This window comes from Eublepharis macularius, chromosome 11, assembly GCF_028583425.1.
Source record: "Eublepharis macularius isolate TG4126 chromosome 11, MPM_Emac_v1.0, whole genome shotgun sequence".
NCBI lineage: Eukaryota > Metazoa > Chordata > Lepidosauria > Squamata > Eublepharidae > Eublepharis > Eublepharis macularius.
Genome location: NC_072800.1, coordinates 57043697 through 57069580, shown reverse-complemented (window position 1 = coordinate 57069580; position 25884 = coordinate 57043697). Strand labels below are relative to the sequence as shown.

At 40.8% G+C, this 25884-nt stretch overlaps 1 protein-coding gene across 1 annotated transcript in view; it reads right to left on the bottom strand.

The window, feature by feature from the left end:
- The window catches only part of THSD7A (thrombospondin type 1 domain containing 7A), a 378974-nt gene that overhangs the window by 70485 nt on the left and 282605 nt on the right, over window positions 1-25884 (bottom strand). Inside the window, exons 14-16 of the mRNA XM_054991106.1 lie at window positions 24767-24870; window positions 11808-12002; window positions 7749-8012 (exon numbers count right to left, since the gene is read on the bottom strand). Of these exons, the coding sequence (XP_054847081.1) occupies window positions 7749-8012; window positions 11808-12002; window positions 24767-24870 (563 nt within the window). The remainder of the gene's footprint in view (window positions 1-7748; window positions 8013-11807; window positions 12003-24766; window positions 24871-25884) is intronic.

The following is a 25884-nucleotide window of genomic DNA, read 5'->3' as shown; positions in this document are numbered from 1 at the left end:
GCTGGATTCCTTAATAGTTTATTAATAATATTACCGAGCACTGTATTTTGTTAACATGTATGAACATATGCACCCTGACCTGGATAGCCCAGGCAAGCCTGAGCTTCTCAGATCTCAGAAGCTAAGCAGGATCAGCCTTGGTAAGTAATTGGATGGGAGACCCCAGGGCCACTATGCAGAGGAAGGCAATGCCTAACCAACTCTGACAGTCTCTTGCCTTGAAAAACCCTGCAGGGGTTGCCATAAATTGGCTGCAACTCGATGGCACTTTCTACCACCACCGTGCATCTATCGATCTATCATCTGCTTTTCTAAATATTTAGAGTGGCTAGCTAACAATATACACAATATCAGTGGAAACATACTAGCTATAGAGGAAGGCAAAATGGAGCTTTAAAAGCCTTTCTTTGAATTTCTATCCCACTTTGGTTTCCTTTCACATAGCTGCAGGGTGAAGTATGTAAAAAAGACTTTAAAAATGATAAAAGTTTACCAGTAAACAATAAAGCAATGTCTGCAACCACATGGACTCTTTTATAGCATCTGAGAGTTTACTATCAGACACACAAGCAATTAAATAAGAAATGCTGCACTTCACATGGATACTCCCAACAGCTGTTGTAGAAACATTCACTGATGCACAGATATTCCTCTCTAATCCCTTGCCTAAGCCTCGCAACCACAATGAGCTTTGCGGAGTCAGCACAAATCAATGTATCTCATTTAATTAATGCTAAAGGGGAAAATAATCTCACACTAATAAGGCAGCAGACAACTCATCCCGGACCGGTTGACTGTGCCTGAGGTCTTAAAAATAAACCGAGATGAATTAAGAAGTGCATTACGACCTATATAAAAATGTTAACTTGCACTGCTGTATCATAACGCTGACCAAGAGAAGAGCTACAAGAGAAAGTGATTATAATCCTCAGTGGTGCTTTTATATGATACTAGTCTGAATTACAATAGCAAAGGGGGGGGTCTGCCATCAACAGCTGCCAGAAAACAGCAATAATAGTGATCCTTTTTGAGTTTACCTCCTGTGCCAGTGGTATCTGCTTCAGAGGTTTATGGTAGACATTCACATTGCTACAGATAGTAACAGCACTGGAAGCATGGCATGGGGATGGGGGGGGGGGACTGCTGCTGAATACAGTAAAAGCTTTGTTATCTGGCACTTCATTATCCAGAATGTTCAGTTAACTGGCATGGCTTCTCCCTCTCAGCTACCACATCCCTGCATCTTCAAGTGCCTGCACACCCCACTCCCACCTCACTAGCTGGCCAGCTTGATGTTGACAGCTGGCGCTGCCAGGCGATGTCATCATCTGGTGCCTCCTTCCCACTTAGCTGAGGCAACCCTGCTTGTAGAGCCCTCAGGCAACTAGCCTGCTTGTCTGCTTGCTGCACAGGATGGCTACATTGTTCTTGGAAAAGGGGATAGTACCTGGCAGGTATGGGGGCTGTCGCTATGGCACTCCCAAGGGGGTGCAGTTTGGTTGCTATAGATTCCTCTGCTGGGTGGGGTGGGGGTGGGGACAGCAGAGCAACAAGTTTGAGTATCATGCACATTGGATTAGCTGGAAACTTCTATATGAGGTCACTTTATGGAGTCACACTTTTATCCCCAAAACGGAAGTTATACAATCAATATTTCTTCGTACCTTGTTCAGAACTCCCTGATGTGTGGCTTCTTTGACACTTCATTTACAAGTGTGTATGAAACAATTGGCAACTCTGACTTGGTTTGCTGCCCTAAAATTTAGACTATTTTTACTGCTGTCAGAGTCTCCTACCCCCTAAATGGGATTATGATATCCTGATCCTTTGGTTAGTATATCGAGTCAGATAGTGGCTACCAAAATTGCTGAGCCTGGCCATTTAATTTAATAACAACAACATTCGATTTATATACCACCCTTCAGGACAACTTAATGCCCACTCAGAGAAGTTTACAAAATATGTTATTATTATCCCCACAACAAACATCCTGAGAGATGGGTGGAGCTGAGAGAGCTCCAGAGAGCTGTGACTAGGTCATCCCGCTGGCTTCAAGTGGAGGAGTGGGGAATCAAACCCAGCTCTCCAGATTAGAGTCAGTAACCACTTAACCACTACACCAAACTGGCTTTTCTGTTCCAGGGCTTAAGAGAACTTATACCTGTGTGAAAAGTCAGCTGGAAACACTGGACTGGCAACATCTCATATCAGATGCTAACTGTGCTTGTTCACATCTGAGTTTTCTGCCTACATTACCTTTTGAATAGGTATTAGGTATCTACATTTTCTCACAATCCCTTTGTACCACCACTCCCCCCCCCCACCCCGTGGTTTGTTCTAATGCCTTACCAATTACTGACCTTTAATATCCCACGGGATCAAAGGATATGCCTTTGTGGGCTCCAGGTGCGCAAAACGTTAACACGTTTTCTTTTTTCAAGCAGTCTGAGACTCGCTTTGATTATTCCTTTCCTTGAAACATTTCCTGTCTGTTCCTATGACTATCATCTATTTAATCTTTTGTCTGGAAACAATAGGCATACTACTTTGTTGCCAAAATTATTTCAGCAGCACTTAACGTCTGTGCAATTGTTGTTGACTTGGATTTATGGTCATTACCAGGAAGGTCCATCCTCCCCTTGATGAACAGTGATATTGGTTTGTAGTTTCTCCTCTCTGGGTAATAATCCAATTTTAAATTGTATTCTGAATTTTTAGTTACCATTGAGTTTATATGCTTGTTAAATTTTGAAATCATGTAATTTTAATCTATGATTGTTTTGCCCATATTTTATTTTCTCTGTATGCGTCTGAAAGCCAGTGTGCTAAATAGACTTCTTTGAATAAAGGAAAGAAAAACTGGTGATCCTTGTTCCCCATGACTGCTGGATAACAACGCTATTACTGTACTAAGTATATGTGCTTGTATAATTAATTGCAGGTATAGCAGCCACATATTTATTATAAATTTCCTCATTTTGTTATGTTTTCTGATCCCGAGGCCTTATTAGGCTGCCAGGGTGGTCTTTTATGTATTTGCTAGTGCTTAAAGGAGGATTTTTCCGGGGGGGGGGGGTAACCAGTACTCTTCTTCCTGCTTACAGCTCCAGGAAAGTTCAGAACTCAGGATTCGTCCTTGCCTCTTTTGGAGTCAGGAGGCAGGGAACTATAATCCACCTTGAGTCATAATAAGAAAGGCAGATGATAAATGCAGTAAAACAAATTTTCTTGATCAGTTCTCACAATAATGGGCAGGCATCTTTCTTGCAGTGGTGAGATTCTCCAGTTGATATTGCCTTTTGGCATTTTACATTCCCCTTTGCCCACTTAAAAAGAACAAGAGAGACAGAGAAAAAATGATTGCTGCCTGGGACTCCCCTTTCCAATGGACAAAAAGTGGTGGACGCAACTTACATGATGGCTTCTATTTCTTGAAGGCCTCTTTTGCATCACATAATTTGTGAATAAACTGATCCTTGCCAAACAGAGATGGCCTCTTTAACATGGTTCCATGTGGGGTGAAAACTCTCTAGGGTTCTCAGCACCCATTTCCTATCTAGTTATCATGCTATTGTTGTAGAGAAAATGGCTAATTTACTAAGAACCCATGATATTCTAATTACCAGGTACTATGTATCAGATATTTTAATTTTTCTTGTTGCTTTGCATTTTCAAATACGTTTTAGATATGGACTGGCATTCATTATCTTTATTTTACTTACTGAATACTTGTGATAAATTGAGGTTAAGTGTTGGACCCAATTTCATCTGAAAAGAAAAATCCATTCAATAGAACTAAATATTTTAAATTCCAATGCTTCCTCCAAAACTATTATTTTTTTAAAAGAACACTATGCCCACCAGTACGCATTCAAAAAACTTAAGTGAAAAATTATGAATTAAAATGATGCTTTATAAATGTGACAAAAATGATTTTTTTCTACTTACTACAAAACAAAACAGATTGGCAGAATGGGGGATATATACTATCTCTGGAATTCAGTTCCACAGAATTCTTAAGCAATAGGTTTGGATAAGCATTCACAGATGGACAAACATAAAAATTGCTGAAGACACGTTAAAGATTGATGAGAAACTGGAATGTGTATTGGGTTGGCAGGCTGCCTCTTCTGGGATACCCACAATCATTTTAAGATTTTATTTGATTTCATTTTGCAGTTTTCGTCATGCACTGGAAAATTAAAAAGATAAAAACCATATTGTTCTGAGAGCAAAACGGGGAATATTATAAATTCCATGGAGGCAACACAATAGAGAGCTGTGCACAGACTAACAAGATGAGAATTAGCAACAAAAATGCCAGCTAATTTGCCCAGAGAATGATAGGCCAATGTGAACTAATCAATTTGGCATAAATATTTAACAGAAGTTAAATGCATCATAAGCCTAAGAAGTCATCTGTCTTCTCAAAGGTGCTAGAATGGTGCATCTTCAGTGTTTTGGGGTCACTTCAGATGAAAGCTCTGACTGGTGCAAAGTTCTGATTGGAAGCTGTATCCTACTGGGAGACGGGCTGCCTATCATGTATACCCACATCAAACATATCTAAAACATGTACGCAAATTTTACTACAAGTACACATTATAGGCATAATGTACAAAGCAGCTGAGTATTACTGTGAAGTTAGTGCAGGCATTAGACAAAATGTCAGTCCAAGGATAATGTCAGTCTAGAATAACATCCATGCAAAAGCATCCATCTTTCTACATTGATACTCCTACCCCAAATCCAGCCACTGACAGTGCAATCCTAAGCAGAGTTACTCCAGTCTATGTCCATTGCACTGTGAATTATGGATCCTGAAAGTATGTAGGATTAATACCACACAGTCGAAGATTTTTCAGTTCAATAGCTTTTTATATGCTTAGGAGCAAATATTTCCTCCTTGATATTTTTCAAGTTCTTATAGTTCTAATTAACAGATTGCTTAAAACCAAACTGCATGATTGACAATATTTATTTATTATTTATTTTATCATATTTCTAGACCGCCCTCTCCCATCCAATCCAAAGCGAGGTAGCATACAGATTCTAGAAAATACATCAGTTATCGGAGAGTAGACAACCATCTCAAGGAGTGCTCTAGCTTTGGTTTGCCTGCATTGATCAGGGACTTATGATCAAACTACCCAATATGTTTGGCCCTTAGATTAGAGAGTCTATAAGGCCCACCCCAGTCCTAGGGGGTTTTAATCAATCAATCAATCAATCAATCAATCAATCAATCAATCAATCAATCAATCAATCAATCAATCAATCAATCAATCAATCAATCAATTGCTGCCATTTATAGTTCATCTTTCTCACTGAGATTCAAGGCGGATTACACAGTATGAGCTTAGTATAATCAGTATCAAGTACATTTCCATACAGTATATCAAGTACATTTCCATACAGTGTCAAGGACATTTTTATAAACAATGCCATAGGGTGAATAGATACACAGGTTTAAAAAGACATAGCATTAGCAAGAATCCAATGCAAAGTAGAAGAGTACTGGAACAGAACATAATCACTTCTAGGATTGACATTAGACAACATAAAGCACAGATAGTATATAGGAGTACATATTTGAAGCAACAGATAATATGTAAGGCAACATAGTGGTGAAGTCTATGGTCCCTACAATACAGCCCTCCCATTTTGCACAGGTAATAGTTGGCTGTAGAGTGGCAATAATGAAACGTTCAGATCTAAATTAGATGCAAATGGCGCAGACCACCCGCAGATGTTGTAGATTCTTCTGAGTTCCTGGGTCCAATTCTACAGGCATCTGAACAAGGTGCACCCAGTCACTCTCCATTGCTTTCTATGGGGGGAAATCCAAGGCTTTCTCCGTGACACACAACAGCAACCAAATGCACAACAGCAAACCTTAGCCAAACACATAACAGCAACCACTGACCAAAAGTCTCCCAATGCAAACAGAACCAACAAATCCCAAAAGAACCAACATCAAACCAAGAATCCCAGCACAACCAAACACTGTTACAAGCCCAACAGAACTAGTGTCACTCACAGATGCCAGGCAGAACCCAGGGCCAATGCAAGCCCAACAGAACCAATATCAAACCAGAGAATTCTGGCACCCAACCTGGCAATCCAGTATTATCAAGGCAGCCAGCCAGCTCTGGTAATGGTATATGGCAACGAGCAACACTGACACAGACACACACACCGCAGTTATGCCTGCCTCCCCCCTCCTCCTGTTGCCTGGGAAACCTGCAAAAGTGGGGAAACAAGCTGCTGTAACTTTTAAATTGCAATTTACAAATGCGTCTGGTTTATTCAAGAATGTAAATACTGTTTTATCCAAATATACCCAAATAAGCAGGATAATTCTGAATATACCCAACTAATATTGGAAACAATTATTTTTCTAGGTATATTTTTAAATCAGCTATACCAAACTGAACATCTCTACAGGGGTCCCATGGTCCCCTCACAGTTCCCTTTCCTTTTCCAGCCCCATATTGCAGTTAGAGATGGGCACAAACAAACAAAAAACCTGAACATGACGTTCGTTGTTCATTGCCATCCACGAACAGGGACTCACGAACAACCACAAACATGGCCCTGTTCACGAACATGTTCATGACTGGCTGTTCGTAGGGGCCAGCAGGCTCTCCTCCAGCCATCATCCAAGTCAAGATCCCTACTGCACCACTCCCAGAAACCTGACCTGAGCAGGCACCAGGAAAGGTACCAATAATAAATAATAGCTTGGCCCAGAGCCTGGCAGCAGCCCTGGAACTTGAAGGGGTAGATCCCTATCCCACCAGACACAAAGAAAATTCAAGCTCCAATGCAATCTCTCTATCAAAATGCCAACAGCAACCCTCTCCCTCTCCACTGTCTGCAAACTAAGCCAGAGCTGGGAGCCGCCTCTCCCCTGCTCTTTGCTCCCTTGTAACAAATTTGGAGCTCCACACTTGAAAGGAAGACCTGCCTATCAAGCTAAATTGGGCTTAGATTGGGGTTTTTAGGGCAACAGCAGGAGTTCAGACAGCAGACAATCCCTGCCTAAGTTGCTAAGGGAATTGATTGCAGGTACCAGACTGTCTGGCTTGATAAACAGCAACAAACGAGGGTTGCAATGACCACCTGTTTGTTTAGAATGGGGCCTCATGAACAGCTTGTTCGCAAACAGCAGATTGGGCTGTTCGTGGCTTTTTTTTGTTTGTATTGCTGTTCATGCCCATCTCTAATTGCAATTTCTCTTCCTCTCCCACATCTTTTTCAATTCCCTTGCTCTTCTCACTAACCCCATTTTGCAACTCCCTTCCCCTCCCCAATCTCCAATGCATCTCCACCCGATGAGGACATCTGCAGAAGGCAGCTTTTTCCTCCACTGACACCAGTTACCCCAATCATTAAAACATAGGCCCTAACAAGTTAAATGTCACTCAGTCTGCTAAAATACAATGAGTTTCAAAGAGATCAACACTTGATGCACTCATAAACAGCTTCAGCGCTTCTTTTGGCCATAAGAGACAGGGGAAGGTAAGGTTATTTAATGTTTGAGTGTATGAGTCCATTCACCAGCACACCTGTAAAACTATCTAGAAAGATAACATTGCGTTGGTTTTGACTGCCTTCATGAAGTAGTATCACATTTTGTAAAGCACAGATGTCAACAGTATTTTTTTTTAATTCTTCCATTACTTAATACAAAAAAATATCCAGTGGTAGATGCCAAATAATAGAAAGAAGGTGTTTTTAAATACCGTGACTGTTGCATCGAGATGTTTCAACAAGCCTGCTGTTTTGATCATAGCAAGCCATGGCTTGGTAACGGTAGCCTTGTCCACACTCTTTGATGTCTCCTTGTACTTTCATTCCCAGTAATACGTCCACTTTGCCCTCGGGTAAAATACAGTCTGACCAGTTCCCCACAGGCTGGGCATTATACTTGTCACATGGACAGAACTGAGTCTCAATCAGTGGGTACATCTGGGGATTTTTGCACTTTTCCCTCTTCTTACTTTTTCCTAGAAGAGAACACAGCATCAAAGAATGTGTCCTGTTTTCTGACACAGAGACCAGGTAATTTCAACTGAATAGTCACTTTAAAACATTTCAGGAATTTGCCAACATAAGTACCAAGTTTTTACCGATGTCTCAGGCTAGGTACTAAAAATGAATGGTGCAGCCCAAACCTCATCAATAATTTTGCTACTGCTGTAATGATACTATACTAAGAAAAAAAGAAGGTGGATGCATACATATCAGAGACAGAAAAAGAGGAGGGCCTCCCCAAATATATGTTTAATGTGTCACACTGTATTCTGAAACCAGTGCCTTTATCAGGATTATTATTTATTGTAGAGGGCTACTCAAACTTTCAATTTCCTTGTGAGAAACTTTATGAAGGCACCTTGTGACTCCCCCCCCCCTTTTTTGTCAGTAGTTAAAATGGCAGCCTGTACAAAGTAAATGAGGCAGTTCCATTTAGCCACATGTGCCACAAAACACCTCTATTATACATTTTGCTGTTATGATTGTTTGCCATCTTTAGGAAAATAAGGCCACTCTCAAGGCAGGACAAAGTCCCAGTTGTGCTTGGTTGGCAACGGGGTCTTAGGCCTAACGTTACTGTCTTGCTTGTTGCTGTTGCCCAAGTTCACCACACTGCAAGTGGGCAATGTTCTCTTATGGAGGTAATAGGATGCCTGATCCCATGTTGAGCCTTTTAAAATCAGCATTAGATACTTGGACTTTCAAGGTGTTAAAACTGGAGTTAAATTTTAACTATGACTTCCAGATAGGCTTTCTGCTCCAGTTTGCACTCCCAGTGCAGTGGATTATTTACAGCCTTCCACACAGTGGATTGTTTCCAGCCTTCCATTATTTTTCAATGACCATGTTTTCTCAAATCATATTTCATCTTTCCTGCCAGTGCGGAGCTGAACTGCTCTTGCCTTTCATGTGCAAGGTACGCTGTGCTTCAAAAGCTGCCACCCACTTTGGTGCCATTTCCCCCCACAGCAACTGTTTCTTAATCTGTACCACTAGAGGGCTTTTTAAAAAATTAGCAACAGCTAGATTGCTATAATGTTATAATGATCTATCTATTAAATCCTCTTCCCTGATTTCATTTCATTTCCCGTTCTATCTCTGCAACAGAAGGTGCTAGACACCTTAAATAATGAAAGTTGGGAATTCAGACAACCTAATAGATTGTTATAATAATGTTACAACAGTATATAAATCAAGCTATTGCCTATTTTTTTTAAAAAAAAACTGAAAAAGGCCCCAGTGGTGTGGTGTGGGGGATGGTGGCTGCAGAGGAATGGAGAAGGTTAAACGTGTAGGGAAACCCGTCCGGAAGCTTTGTTGTCATTGTCCTGAATCATCAGTCGTACCGACAAAAAGAAAATTACAGGGAACTGTTTCCATGTGGGAAACATCATCTTAAAGTGCAGTCAGGGCCGGCGAGCCCATTGAGGCCAGATAGGCGGTGGCCTCAGGGCGCGGGGTGCCGGAGGGGGCGCTGGAGGAGGTGTGGGTGGCGGGAGCGCACACCACAGAGCTGCAGCCTCCTAGCCCTCCCGCCCTGAGCTGCCGCCACCGCCAGCACATGCCCCCGGCCAGGTGCAGCATCTGCGGGCAGGCATCTGTGGCGACGCAGGGCAACCGAGCAGGAGAGCTCAGAGGCCACCCACGCGCTGTCCCAGCTGCCCGCCGCAGCGATTGGGCCGCCACGTGACATCATCACGCAGGCCGGTGCATGTGTGCATGTGCGCATGGCGGTTCCCGGCCCTCAGGCCGGCTGCAGGCGCCAAAAACCCTGGCGCCGCTGCTGAGTGCAGTCTCAAACAGAGCTGCACCCATCTAAGTCCTTTGACTATAGTGAACTGAGAAGGGTGTAACTCTGCTTAGGACTGCACTGTCAATGCCCTTTTTAGAATGTCTTATGAATTTAGGTATAACACAATCCAACATTCTTGTACAGATATTCTGCCTTGCATACTATTCCTAGAACACCGAATCTAATGATTGAGTTGTTAGCCAGATAATTCAATAGTTGTGCAGAGCTATAGCATTGCAATTCTCATTTTACTGGTTGAGGCTGAAATCCTAAATATATTTACTTGAATTAACAACCTCTTTAACAGCAATAAGTCTTAATTTGGAGTAATTTGTTTTCTCACCAATCCTTCTGAACGCACTGAAGTTTTTATTCACCAAATCAAATCACATTCAGAAGATTTTTATATTACTTTTGCTGGATTTATACTAAACTCTTTATTTTGGTTTATTTTTATCTATATGAGGTTATTTTTTGGTTCTTTGAAGAAGTTTGTTTTCTCAACTACTAAATTATTTTTATTGGGCAGTCCGCTTTTCTTTTTATATACAATTTTCTCTGTGCACAGAGACTCACATATTAGTAGCCTAATACAGAAGTGTCATGTTGCTCTTGATCTTGTTAGTAATGGTTTCATCATTTTAATAGCTTTAAGTAGTCCTGGCAAAAAGCATCATTTAATATGCATCATTATTTGAAACTTTTATTACTTAAATCTAAATCTGCAATCAGTATCTACCTCATTGGTATGTTAATAGCAGCATAAATTGATGCCACACAGTTTCCCTTTGCTTAGAAACATACAATTTTTATGACATGTTAAAAGATGTGTCTCAGAAAGACACATCAAAGACACATTAAAATGTTTACCAGCATAGAATGGAGACAGTCTACATAGTGCAAGTAGTTTGCTACTTTGATTAATCTGAGAAATCTGTTGCTTGCGAATAACTACTACACCCCAAAGAGTTAGAGATACATGAGCAAGTTTTTGAGTTATTCAGAATTCCTTGTTAGTTTTTTTTTCCTTGTTAGGCAGAAAAATATCCTATTTCTTCAGTTTTAAAAGTCAGATTATACAAAACTTCTTTAGCTGGAATGTATTCAAGCCACCAGTCAGTCCATCATTAGGATTATGCACAAGCATATAAATCTTGTAACTGTATATAAGATTGTCGTTGTGTCCATGACTTAAAATGGGCCCACTTAACAGCAAAAGAGGAAATCTGGTTAGTGGTCTTCTAAAGCCATGATTTTCAGTTGTTCAGTTCTATAGCAATTCTGCACACTAGGGACTAAAAACTCATCTTCAAGGGGATTTAAGCAGCGTAATTGAGCATAGGATTGCGGTTTATGATATTTAGCATTGTTTCTGAAATCTTTTTCCAGTTAGTGTACAAACTACTTTTAACCTATGGGACTGCTGGACAGGATTTGTGATGTTTTGCACATGTCAAAGTAAAAAAGAAAAAGAAGAATATTTTATAATCCAAATGTAATACATGTATCAACCCATCTGTAACTACAGCCTAGCAGAGTGCAAGTCTTATTTCTAACTATCATCTATGTGGACATGACAGGTGGAGCACCAAGTCTTTCTAGGGTCTGCAGGAAATAAAGCACTATCAATAATAAATGGCAATGGAAGACCTCAATTCCTCATAGTAGTTCAGATACTGGCCCAGAGAATGCATTGTCATAAAAATACCACCTCACAATCCAATTGGGCCTGAAAAATTTGATGAAAATGCTAACTGAAAGATGCCTGTTGTCCAAATTATACATTTCCCTCCATGTCAGCTTGAAGGAGGTTCTTACACAGCAACACATATTTTATATGGCATCTGCTTTTCAATCCGTTTTGGAAGCCAACCTATACTACTAGCAGAACTCTCACAATTAACAATGCACATAATAACAACTGGTGATTTTGACTAATTCAACTGTGTCAGTCAGTATTTCTTTGAACTCTTACCAACTGGAGACCGTTTTCTTGTCCGAACTGCTCCACAATCTCCATTGCAAGAGGAGAATTTTGACCAGTTTGTGAACTGACAGTCATCTTGGCAAGGGATTTGGCAGAGTTGAGTTAAAGGTGGTAAAGAGCCTGCATACTTAAGGCACTCGCTGATATCAGCCTGTCCACCATCTTGTTTGCGACATGTTATTGCTGAAAACAGAAAATATTATGAATAGCTAGTAAGTCTTTTGTTAGGTAATATACATAGCAGCAGGGTCGCCCACATTTGATCTAAGGCAATATCATTGCCTTAGCAATATGGATTTTTTTTCAAATTTTAGAAAGTTCCAAATAGTACATCTTCCTCAGGTAATTTAAATTAGAAATGGACACAAACAATGTAGCAAAAATATAATGCAAGACATTCAATGAAGGAACAAATAATGGCATCTTCTATTATACCCCATTTTGCTGAATAATTTAACCACTCAGTATTAGTAACATGTAGAAATAACAGCTTTGTTGGTTTGTGGGGGGAGGAGGGTTTAGGCTATATATTTTTAAACAATTTAAACAGTGAACAATATGTAAGAGATAACACAAAATATAAATAAGAAGAGTGGAACTACATAATATTTCTCCTCACCATCCCCATACATACCTAAAATACTTTACATTCAATGTTTTATATTTTACATTTTTTATTTAACATTATATTCCACCTTATTTTGTTTAGTATATTAGCTTAGTAATAATGGATTTATTGAGACATGATTTTAAACGCACTATAATTATGTTTACAAACATTTTAAAAAATCTAAAAAGAAAATATAAACCTTCTTCATTATGAACATTATATTTCCTCCATCTCAAAACAGGAAGGCATATATGTTTGGAAATACTGTAAAAGCTGAAAAAATTATTAAATCCTCACACAACAGAACAAAAGTTATTCTTGCCAATCCTAATGTCATAAAAGGAGTTGAATGAAAACCAAAGAACTGTTTCTTGTACTAGCCATCTTCAGGGTGAAAGTTCTATCATAAAAGCAGCAGCAAAAGGGATCCTCCTGTAGACAAGGTGAGGTTTCTACACACTTGAGGAACTCTAAGTGTAACGGGGGCCATTCCAGGTTTCTACACACGTGAGGAACTCAGATAAAAATATTTTGTTTGCAAATTTACAAAGTATTTACATCCCCCAAGACTCAGTGAAAACTGCATGCTCACTGTTCTGGGAATGCTGATAATCAGTTTACAGAAATGAAACCATGATTCCTTGTGGGCCTTCAGCATGTATATTTTAAAAGAAAAATATATACATACAAAGCTACTGCTTAAGCTTTAATTGAAATTGTCCATTTACTTTTGAGAGCTGTAGCTCATTTAATGCCCAAAGCAAACTTGTCTCTGGCCAGCCCATTTAATTAAATTATAAGATTTTAAATATAGCATTTATATAAGATGTCACATAGTACAGTACAACCCTGAACTGCATCTTACTTTTGCTTTATAGTTCTGCAGCCAAATACTATTCATATTCAGAAGTAAATTTCTGGCTTAAATAGGATATGCTCCCAATTAGGCAATGGCAAATACCACTGTTAGTCTCTTGCCATGAAAACCCCACCAGGGTGGCTATCACTTAACAGCACTCTCCACTAGACATGGGCATGAACCAAAAAAAATTAATGATGCTGCAGTGCCGCCAACAAACCTGAACAAATGAACCGTAATTAATATTTCCCATTACCGAACCGGTTTGCGGTTCGTGGTTCGTCAGCGTTGGAATGGCCCCCGTTACACTTAGAGAGCCCATATTCACATGGAGTGTTTAGCAGCCTCTCCTCCAGCCAGCAACCAAGTTTGGTCAAGATTGCAATAGGGATCTTGGAGTTATACCCTCTCCAATCTGAGGCCCCCAGGAAACTCTCACTCGATACAATTAGAGCCACCAGTTGGCGTTGGCCCAGTGTACAAGGGGTTGACCGTCATAATTGCCTATCAGGGTTTGCAGGGATGAGATTGGAGTGCCCATGGCTACAGAACACCCCCCTTCCCCCTCTCTCCCCCCGGATGTCTTCTCCCATGTAACCAATTGTAACCAATTTGCAGCTCCCTGGTTGGAAGGAAGACCTGCCGATCAAGGTAAGCTGGGCTTCAATTCAGGTTTCCAGGGTGACAGAAGGAGTGCAGACAGAGTTCAGGCATTCCCCCAGTTCTGTTTCCAAGGGAATTGATTGATGGTGCCTGACTGACTGGCTTCACGAACCGTGGGCGAACACAATGAACCGGGCTTCCAACGAATGCTGGTTCGTTGGCCATGGACCCTCACGAAGTGCCGGATCGCAAACAGGTGATCTGGCGGTTCGTGGGGTTTTTTGGTTCATAATGCGGTTCATGCCCATGTCTACTCTCCACTACCAGGTGGGCATAGGGCAGGAGAAGGAGAAAGTCCTAACTTTATATCTTCCAGAATTCTCAACAGCAGAATTAAAATGATGGTAGTAATTTTTACTTTCAGCCTGATATCAGTCAACTGAGCATCTCTCTAGAAAATATTAAGATTTTAATTCCTTGAAAATATAGAAATAATTTCTAGTCCAGGACCCCAAATCCAAGTCCCATGCTTGACTGAACCTTGCAATTGCCACAGCAGCAAATACAGTAGTATTTCTCTATCACCAAGTCCAGTTAATTGACTCAAGATTCATTTTTACTGTGTGGTGGTACAGACTTGCCTTAACATATGCAACAATAAGAACTGGGGTATTTCTAAATGGTAAAATGACAACTATGAACCTGTTGATATAGCAGCATAACCCAGAAAGCAATACAATAAACACAGGAACTACAAAAGTGCAGGGTTTTAATGTTACACAGAAGACGCTTTATGAACGAATATGAATTGTGGGGATGGGATGGGTGCAGTCTTATAAGTGAAATATACAGTTATGCCTCCAAGGTACAATCTGCAATGACACAGTATGAAGAGGACCATGAGGAGTTCCTAGGCCTGCAGCAGAATACAAAATGCAGCTTTCCAGAAATCTACTGCAAGTACAGGCAAGAGGAAGTCTTGGCAAAGACAAAGAGATATAGCAAACTATCAAAATGGCATGCAGATTGGGGGAATCAAGACATATATTTTACTGATCCTGATCACCAGCTTGACCTATACTGTACAACTAGTTCTTACGTTATTTTCTTTAACAGATGTGTTTAGGATAACCTGTAGAAAGAAAGGCCCAAAACAAAACTCTTTGCGATACTAGAACAGCCAAACATTTGTCTGACACAGGAACTGAGGGAACCATCTTTAAACAGCTCTGCTGTCTGTGTCAGGCTCACAACAGGTTCTCCTGACCATTACAAAGATGCCAGTCCTCAGCTGGTTTCTCTCACAGAGTTTTCAACTGGGAAAAGTTATAGCAGAATCAGCGTAATATTAAGAAGGGTTCACACTGCATGTTGTATTAATGCACTTTTAGATGGGCATAGCAGCTAACCAACCAAAGGCCGAATCCAACAGCATGAAGGTTCAAGCAGCCTGCCCTTTTCCATCCACTTCCTCACTACTGACCCCTCTTGAGCCAACCTCTACGCAAAAGAATAAATGGACACAAATCTGACATTAGAAATGGAAACGTCCAAAAACCAGTGGGAGAACACTTCAATCTACCAGGACATTCCACCAAAGACTTAAAGGTCGCTGTGGTTCAACAGAAACCTTTCAAAAACAAAATCCAACGGGAGGCTGCTGAATTGGAATTCATATGCAAATTTGACTCTGTCAAGCGGGGACTGAATAGAGACTATGAATGGTTATCACATTACCAGAGGTAACAGATTCTCTTTACAGAGGCGTGATCTGGGGGAGCCCAGTGACGCCTGGTGTGGGCTTTCGGGGACCACAGTTCTCTTTGTCAGATGCAACTGGCAGGGAGAGCTGTGGTTACCGAAGGCTTATACTACATAGGAATTGGACACCTTCACTGCTACAAACTGACTGCACACCAAAAGGAAATGTTTACATTTCCAAGCAAAGGAATGTTTTGATTGCCTCTATGCTAATTGCATTCTGCCTTCTTGTGATTTATGACCCTTCCCTTTTCTCTCTCTTTCCCCCTCCTCTTCTGTATCTGCCCAGTTTTGATCAGGCATCTGATGAAGAGAACTTGATTCTCGAAAGCTTATGTTATAATAAAATTGGTTAGTCTTAAAGGTGCTACTGGACTCTTTTTGATTTTAATAATTTCCTCTTAACTCCTGGCCCCTTGCTTTGGTCAGGCTGTCTGCCCTTTAAACATTATGAAAAGGTTTTATCTTTGAACTGTTTTTTGGCGCCTTGTTTCCAATTAAAAAATATTTTTCAAACTCTAGAAAGAGAAGGGAAAGGGAAGTAGAATCATAATGTCAAAACTCTCAGTCAGTCCATGCTGTGCAGAGCTACTTCTGCTAAAAACTAGAACTGATTTCTCCAGAGTTCAGTGCACACTCAAAACAAAGCAATAGATAGAGAGAGGGGGAGAGAGAGATTCCACAGCATTTTGTCTCTATTCAGCCAGGCAGCCATACAAACATGACAGTTTTCTCGCCCCTTATAGAAGGGCTGCTGCTGCTTCAAATAGCCTTTATTTCACCACAAGGTAATTTGGGGGTGCACAAAGGCAGCAACGTATGTGAAGCTCATTTTTCCATGAAAAAGGTGGGCTATTTATTTATTCATGCTATTTATAGGCCATCTTTGTCACTGGGACTCAAGGTGGATTACACTGAGTACGTCAGTACAATCAACAGAAGAGAATATCCAATAAAGAATGCAACGGGATTAGGCTTGTAGAAATCGGGAACCAACTAGGAATTTGAAAACAGAACTGAAGCAAAGCCTAAGTGTTAACTTGACCTGTTAAATGATGCAAAAATTACTTTGTAGGAGCCTACTTACAGCAACAGGCAATACAAACTGTACACATTAGTATAGACCACAATCCTAGCCCTTTTTTCGCGATGTTTCCAAACCTTTACATTACAGTGCAGCTGTAATACCTATATAAAAAAGCCCTCCTGAATAATTTTTCACAGTTTGTGGAAAGCCAGGAAAATGGGAGCCTTCCAGACCTTATAAGGCAGGTCAATCCATAATGTGGGGGCCGACACAGAGAACGGGCACGTACAGGCAATTGCTGATTTTGCCCATTTGCAGGGTGGCACCAGCAGAAGGTCCTGTTCAGATGAATAAGCTGTCATGTTGGAGTATAGGGGAGAGATATGAGGGACCAAGGCCATGTAGGGCTTAGTATGTGATAGTCAATATACCTTAAATTGAGTGCAGCACTGATGGACTGCCAGTGCAGTCACTAGAAATGAAACAAATACTGTAAATCAAGTCAATAAATACACACACAAAAATACAATTACTCATGCTTGCTGAGTTAGAGTATGTGGCAGGTAAATTATATCGTGGCAGCCTAGCAAGTGATGATCACATAACAACAGGTTTCAAGCAGGCCATTCCCGTAAGTGTACTGACGAGTCATTGCAGGAGCAGACTGGGAGGTGAAAATGGTTCTGGAGCAAGCTAAGCTGAGCAGCCCCTGTGGCACTGCAAGCCACTGCTGCAAGGCCAGTCAGCAACCCCAACAACGGGTAAAGCCTCACCCATTGCTTCCTCTTGCAAACTGGTAGCAGTGCAGGAGGAGGCAATTGATGAGCTGAGGCCAGCTACCATTGCTAAGGAAAGGTATGCTCTGAGCCAAGTGGCCTGAGTCATCAGCAGAGGTGCTGAATCTTAACTCTTGCTCCTGGCTATCAGTGGCCCTTTACGGCTATGGCCCACTGGGAAATCGCCCCCTAAGTCTACACAGACTTGATGTGAAAAAGGGTTATAAGAGACATTTTGATGGGCAACAGATACTGCACGAGTGGTAATATTTTGGTTAAATGTGAGCCAAAATTAAAATTCTTCATTTATGCACATCCTTACATGTGGTATTTTAAGTTACATTATCTACCAAGTCCTCCGTGCTTTAGTGCAAATGACATCTGGGACAAGAAACCAGGTTCTTATCACATAGTGCCAGGCTAATAATTAATCTTATTCCCTCATCAAATTGATTACAGACATTAGCAGCAATAATAAAAAAACCTGACCATTCTGGATTAAACACAAATAATTGTGAATTAGTTTCCATAATTGTAAAGATTTGGTTACCAATAAAATGAAAATGTTAGTTGCGTTTAGCTTAGTGAATGCACTGTTCCCCCCAATTTAACATTTGGGGGTCTCCAAGAAGTGTGGTACAAAATAAACTGCACTTCAAATTTTGTAGACAAAAGACCTTGATATAGTCAAAGCAGATAGCAAAACTTGAACTACACCACAAGGGCCAATAAACTGATATATTATTATCAAGGGAGTAGTTAGATACAAAGTCTGCTATATGCATGCAAATAAGTACCATTTTGGTGACTTCTCTTTCTCTCTTTAATAACATACCATCAGTGCATTCAGATCAAACACTGCTAAATTATATCCCCCCCCCAACGAATTTCAAACTGTGAATTCATGTATTCATGTTATTGCTTTAAATATTTGTTATGGAGCAAATGATAATTTCCACCAGATTTAAACAATCTCATGAATTCTTCTCTCATGGACAGGAGCAACAATTCTGCAGAAGTTAAAGTATCATTATCTTCATGCTTTTGCAAATGCTTTCACACAATCTTTTCTTTGTATAAAGTTTTAGCTGAAATATCCACTGATGATTTCTTTTAATTTGGGGGGAGGGGGAAGAATATGCTTGCAGCTGTTATAGATTTTAATATTAATTTCTCAATGTTCAGATTAATTACTCTGCCTTTAGATAGCTACACTGTTCTAATAACTTTGATTCTTGCTTTTTGTTATTAGTACATGCTTCCCACTGGGACAAGATCAGCAAACTAAGAAGTATATTAGACCCCTCAAAGACAGTTTTACTCAAGCTAAGGTGAAAAAAGTTACTAAATCTAGTGGTTTACCTGGAGAACTACATGCACACTTGAAGTATCTTGTGAAATAGGGACAAAGACATGCATGTGTAAACTGGTTACAAAATACAACTAGAACTGTATGAATCTTGAATTGATTTTAATTCTTTTTAGCTATATACTTAAATTGCAGTAGAAAAGTTGGACCAATTTGACAAATCAGTCTCTTTCATGCCTGAGAACTTGTTCGTTCCATCAGTTCTGGTTAAGTGAGAGAATATTCAGGTTTATCCAATCAGATGGAATACAATAAAATAATTAATTAATTGAAGTTCTTTGAAATGTTTTCATTAACTTTTTGTTAGCTTCAAAGTAGGTCCTGCTTGCTACTGCATCTTCAGTTTTTGCCTAGGGTTTTGGTTGCTTTATATTACTGGCATTTCTAAATCCATTTCTCCATTGGAACTTCTTTTCCTGGGTGAAACTTGGATTTAGAAGACTAACGTTGGTCAAATAAAACGCTTACTAAAAATTCTGCATTTTGATGCCTTGTAGTACAGTATCCACTCTGCATTAACTACAAGGGCATTGTTCCTCACCACCGACTTCCTCCATATTGGATGAGGGAAGACCTTCTTCACTTTGGGGCTGAAGAAGGACCCTTAATCTTTCTGACAGCAACCAGTTACCACACCCCCAATCCCCTTGCAAGCAGCTAGTTTCAACCCAGCCCACATCCAGTGTTTCCATCCCAAACACATACCTGCAATCTGGACTGATGAGAAACCAGCAGGTAAGTTGGATTTGCAGAGGGAAAACCAGGGAAATTTCCTCCTGACCAAAACTGCACCTCTGCAAACCTCATGTTCCCAACACTCAGATTGCATAACAAAAGTAATGGCTTGGCTTCAAAGACATGGACTTGAGATGGAATATGTAGGATTGCTTGTGTGGAAGTGATAACATAGGTTTCCAAAAATATATATTAAATCCCTTTATGTGAACGCTGGGTTGATTGTGTACTACTATTACAAGAGAGAAAAAGCATTTCGTTCGGGTGAAATGACTTTTGTGCTCAGATCTCCGTTGGATGGTTACATAATACAGAAACAGAAGACAAGGCCTGGCATAATTGCCAATCTCAGCTCCAGAGAGGTTCTTGACCAAAACAGCAAAGATTTTCTAAGTCAGGCATGAAATGCTGTGGAGTAGCTGTGTCAGGGGAAATGTAAACTTGCACTGTATGGCAATATACTTTATTTCAGACAGGGATCTTCAAGCCATTTCTTTCAAGATCTCCAATATTACTCCATTTTTTGCTTTCTTAGGAATGTGTGTGGCTTTATGTATGAAACACAGAATTAGAAGAAATTAGATGGGCCTTTTGAAAAGGAATTAAGAACTATACAGAGACCCTTCCACCAGTGCATTTTTTAGTTCATATTTGTGCTCTGGATTGCTTGACTGCAAACTTGAACCTCAATTTTTCAGGCTTTGTTTAAAAAACAAACAACACTTTTTTATATAATAGATGAACACTGGCCCTTTAAAGACATACATTCCTATTGTGCATATAATACTAGGAGCCTGCCAGTTACATACCAGAAGCATGCAGTACCCACAATCCTCCCAATACGCTCAGCTGCCATATCATCTCCCCTAGCGTGATCTAGGGTGTGCTTTCTGATGGAGTTTGTTGCTTTGCCTTTACTACCTTTTTTAATCCAATCTGATCTGGATAGGCAAGCACAACAGTCCAATTTAACCCATGACTGTCCTTCCCTCTTCCCGCCCTACGCCTTTGCCTTTCTTTTCTTTTTAATTCTGCTCACAGACAAACACACACACACCCCTACCAATCACCAGCTCCAAAGGAAATCTGGACAACACTCTAATGTTGGTCTGGGGACTTTTTGCCAGCTTGCTTGATAGTTTGGGCCAAGGAGAGTTGGCTTCACACCTAATCAGTTTTTGGATCGCTGCGCTGGGAGGAGAGAAGGCAAGGCAGCACCCAGCCCTACTTGTGAAGCTATCTCTTTTTATTTCCAGACCTTCCTTGGAGAACCCTGCTGAGTGGCAGGAAACCCAAATCCCTTAATGGCAGCAACTTCAAACAGTCAGGCAATAAAACTTTCTTTCATGACAAACACGTGGATGGATCAACCTCCCTTCCACCTCCCCTTCACCCAATAGCTGGGGCTGCTGCTGCTGCTGCTGCTGCTGTAATGGCTCCTTCTTGGTCAGCCTAACCTCCAGTGGGGCTGCTGCAAAGCTCCTCTGCTCTGGGAGGATCCTGGGATGCAGGAGCTATCTGGGAGGGAGATTCCCTTGGCTTCCTGAAACCATCACCAAACAGTTGATGGGGCAGACCCTGATAGCCTGGGCTTCAGTCCAGTGGGCTCTGACTGCATCAGCTGTTTGATTATGGTGATAGGGAAAGATCTAGGGCTTCTGGGGGAAGTGGTGGGCCCCTGGGCAGGCCTCAACACCTTGCCAACTGCTAACACTGGCCCTGTCTGAGAAGGGGTAATGTGAATTTTGCACATGTATACTGCCTTGGTACATGCTACACAAACCCTGATTTTTCAAGCTGAAAATCATACATTGCCCCTTTCAGATAACATGGAGACTATGCGTAACAAAAGGATCTAAACTTCGAACTTTCTTCCCAGGGAGACTCATCTGTCTTCTCTGTTGCCATATTCTGCCAGCCAATGAAGAACTTTTTGTTTCATCTTATGCTACTACAGTGACTTCCGTTGCCATATTCTGCCCTTCTTCCTACCCTATGTTTTAGTTGTTTTTCGTTTTTGTATTAGCTTTGGTTTTAATTGTTTTAATGGCATTTGGTTTTAATGGTTTTTAAAATGTGCTTTTATAATGCTGCCTCAGTAGCCCTGATGAGGGCAGAAAGGCAGGGTATAAACTTTGTAAATAAATAAAATTTATGTGTGGTTGTGCAACCTATTAATATGGGCAACCACATATATGGAAAGAGCTACTGTTGTCCCATGGTAAGATGCCTGTTTTATCTTCTGTATGAAATATTTTGTTTTATTATGCTGTATGTATGGTTCTACAAGCAATGAATGGGAAAATATATTAAAGAAAAATGCCCCCACTGACAAAGAAATGTGCTTCATTTTGCTTTAGTCTAAAGTGGTGACATGTTCATTTACACTGACATGATTTGCAATAAAAACTCCATTATACAGGACAGCTAGAATCAGAGCTGTCTGGGAGGATGAATCATGCTAATTTTCTGATTCAAACAGGCAACTTTTGCAGTCACAGAAGCTCAGTGATAAAAGTTGAAAATGCAAACACATTAATCTTTAATTAGAAAAGCAAGGCATGAATGTGTCCTAATTAGACCCATGAACTGAGTAGGGCAGCCTCCTCCACATATATTTTACTGACTTGTGTCTTTTTCCATAATCACTTAATTTTCAAAGGGTTTGTGTGACAACAAGCATCACAGAGGAGGAGATAGACAGACAGACGGTAAATATGTAGATGTGATACATGTTCATCTTATCATGTTCCCCACTGATGCTAACATAAAAGAGTACTGCCGGTGCTTCATGGTAACTGTGATGCAGCAGAGCCCTGTTCCATTAAGGTTAAAAGGACAATTAACAGCTCATTCCTACCAGCCCTGTGCACCTGGACAGAGGTGTTCTCTTCCAGCTATCTAGTCAAGGCCGTTCAACCAGGAAAGCGGCATTAATTAATTGCAGTGGTGGGAGTGGGGAGAAATGAGCACTCCTGTGAGAAGTCTGGAAGGTTACCAGAAGTTGGCCTTCTTATTGGTTAACACTGGTCAGGAAGCTATAACTGACCTAGGGTCCCAGCTTCTGAGGGCTTCAGAGCCCTTTGGTGCCTTTTTGTTGTGCTTTTGTGATTCAGTACTTGCATGTTTTAGTACCCTGCTGATACTCAACCATCTGTATGTGCTGGACCAAAGTTCCAGTTCAGCTCCAGGTACCAACTGTAAAAGCTAACAAAGTGGAGAGCCTTTCAGGCAAGAGGGAAAAGAAACCGTATGGGAGGGAAATGAGATGCTCCCCTGCAAGTCCATGAAAGTTTCCCTCTGGTTACTATATAATATTTATCATGAAGACTCTCTTAATATATGCACACTGGGTGGTATCCTGACTTAAGCTAAAGGAAGTTCCTCCAGTCTGTGAGGCCTTCCTCCAACTTAAGAAGCTCTTGCATTGGAGAAAGAGTCAGTTAAGTTAGAGGAAGCTTCCTTAGACTGGAGGAAGGCTACTGATTTTTCCTAGTAGAGTGTAATGCACAGGCAATCAACTGGTGATATCATATGTATTTCATAGCATAAAGCTCAGTTAAGGGCTGAGTTAAGACATAGCGTAAGTATCACTTAAATGCCTGAAAGCCAGCACAGTATGCTTAATATAGCACTGAGATGTTTGGCACAATAACTATTATCAGTGTGAAATCTTATCTAGGAGGCTTAAAAGGATTGTTTTCTAAGATGCAAAATTAGTTTGTGCTAATTTTGCAGTACAGCCACTTTCAAATATCTTCAGATACCACACACATAAGGTTATTTTATTTATTTACATCTTTCTCATGGCAGCTTAAAAAATTAAAAGTAACCAATAAATACAATAAAAACCATTCACAAATGATCAACACGCATTAAAGAACTACAATATCCCCTTCATAGAAAATTTGCTTTTGGTTCTGAAGGAAGACCCACTGAATTTTCATGAGCCGTTTTTGTGATGCTTTTCTCTTGCATTACAACATCCACCACTGTTGCCACAATCCAAAAACTCTTGTGATTCGGTTTCAGAATTGAACCACCACCTGAGAATCATTGCTGTAGTATAAGAATTACATTGTATGATCTTTTACATGTATAAGGAGAGCCTTTTAGGCTTCAATTCATAGCCATAAACCTGTTGCTCACAGAGTGGTCAACAGGCCAGGGGAAAATGTCCTCTCCCTTCAATATAGGCTTAATCTGTGGGAATAAGCAGCTGAAACTTTTCTTAGCATGGAGGTAAACAGCATCACCTGGCCAAATGGTCTTAATAAGAAAGAAGCCCATACTTATTTGCAGGAGGCATCATTTCATTGCTTTACTGACAGGCCACAAAGTTTGTGTTAGAAGAAATAAGAACGGGAATTGAGAGACTCATTGGGGGGGGGGGGATCCCATCCTCTCCTTCCTTGGTTAACTGGCCACTCACTGGCCAGCCAGTGCTGCTACCTCCCCCTACCTTGTTCACATTGCTGTTGTGGGGGTGGGTGGGGCTCCCTTGTCCCTACAGCTTTGTAGTGCTGCCACTCCTATTACCTGGCTCATAAGGAGGTGGGGGTGGTAGCTCTCACTCCTTCTCCCCCACACTTCCACCTGTGTGTGGCAGCAGAAGAGTGGTAGTGGCAGCAGCTCCCTCTGCTCCTTACCTGCTCTTTCTCTTTGCCCATCTGAAGTGCTGGTGGAGGTGGTTCCTGCTCCTCCTTGCCTGCCCACCTGGCTCACCCCTAGGGCAGGCTGCAGCTCCCCCCTTTTCAAAATAATGTTTGAAATCTTGTGAGTAGCATCATGAGAACTCAGTATTTTTGTAAAAACTTTTTTTAAAAAAACAGTGTATCTTTTTTAAAAAATCTTCAACTCTGGGTGAGGGTTTCCAGCATCTCTAGAGAAATCCCCTCTATCTGTCTGTACTTGATACCCTCTTTTTTTTTACCTGCATGAGGGCAAGTTCCAGAATTGGATATATGATATTATGTGAGTAGTTTCAACTCTATGAACAAAAGGCATCCTTGGGTCTCCATGTGATTAGAGTGCTTTGCATTAATACCTTTGTTTGTTGCTAATCATAAAGTACACAAACTATAACTGTATAAAATTTGTAACTGAGAAAGAAAACTTCATGATGTTACATGTCTGTGTTACAAGGATTCACTGTGTAACATTGATTCCTAGCATAAATACAAATAACAGTTACCAATCGTTCTAACCTCTAGCTTGTAGACCAGGACCACATGTCTCCTGAGCACCTGGACTATCTTGACGAACATACCAGGGTACAAGCTGACACCTGCGCCATTTGTGTGTCTTCCACCTTTAACAGAAAAATGATCACATAACATTTGTCAAAGCTTATTCTGCAGACGCCCACAAATTAAAACAATGTTAAGATCATTCATTTTGTTTTCATTCCACCAACCCCACTTTTTTCTTGTTGAATTTTTTGAGTAATCTGTTTGTTTTAGTTGCTGATAATCTGTACATTTAAAGAAATACAGCAGATGCAATCCTGAAACATTTCTAGTGTCTAGTTCTCACGCAGACAGGTAAATGCGTATCTGAGCTGTACCCTTCAGAATGTAGATAAGGACTCACAGGACTTGACAGTTCCTATATGAAAAAAATTCCTGCAGATAAAAAGGCAGATTGTTGCCTACTCCCTTGCAAATGCAAAAATAATTTAATCAGATTGGGTATTCCAATTTTTTTAACCAAATTAATTTGGTAAAATTCAGTAAAATGCAGCAAAATTCAGCCATATGGGAAAATCAATTTCAAGCCTATCCGGTGGGCTGCAGGGCGTAATTTTTCAACCAAACTTCACCAAATTGTGAGGGTGCTTACTCCTGACTGTCCTCTAAAGCACCCTCCCCCCAGTTTCATAAAGATTGGACACCAGGGGAAATTTTATGGCCCCACAAAGAAGGTGCCCCTGGTCACTCTCCATTATTCCCTAAGGGGGAAACTATCTGGGGGCTATCCAGGTTTCAGGAAGATTGTACCCGGGGCCAATTCTATGGGTCCCCAAAGAAGGTGCCCCCAGCCACTTCACTGTTTCCTATGGGGGAAAAAATCAAGGCTTATTCCTGCTGGAGAAACATACTGGGGTAAGGCAGCCATGGCCAAGGCACACTCCCAAATGCAAGCTGAGCTCATCCCAAGAAAACCCAACAGAAGCAAACTGAAGCACAGAAATGGAATCTCCCCAGAACCAAAGTGAAGCAAGGTGACCAACATCACACCAGAGAAACACACCAATTCCTCCCAAACCAAACTGAAGGAAGGAACACTGTTGCAACTTAGCCCAATAGAACCAGTGTCATTCTCA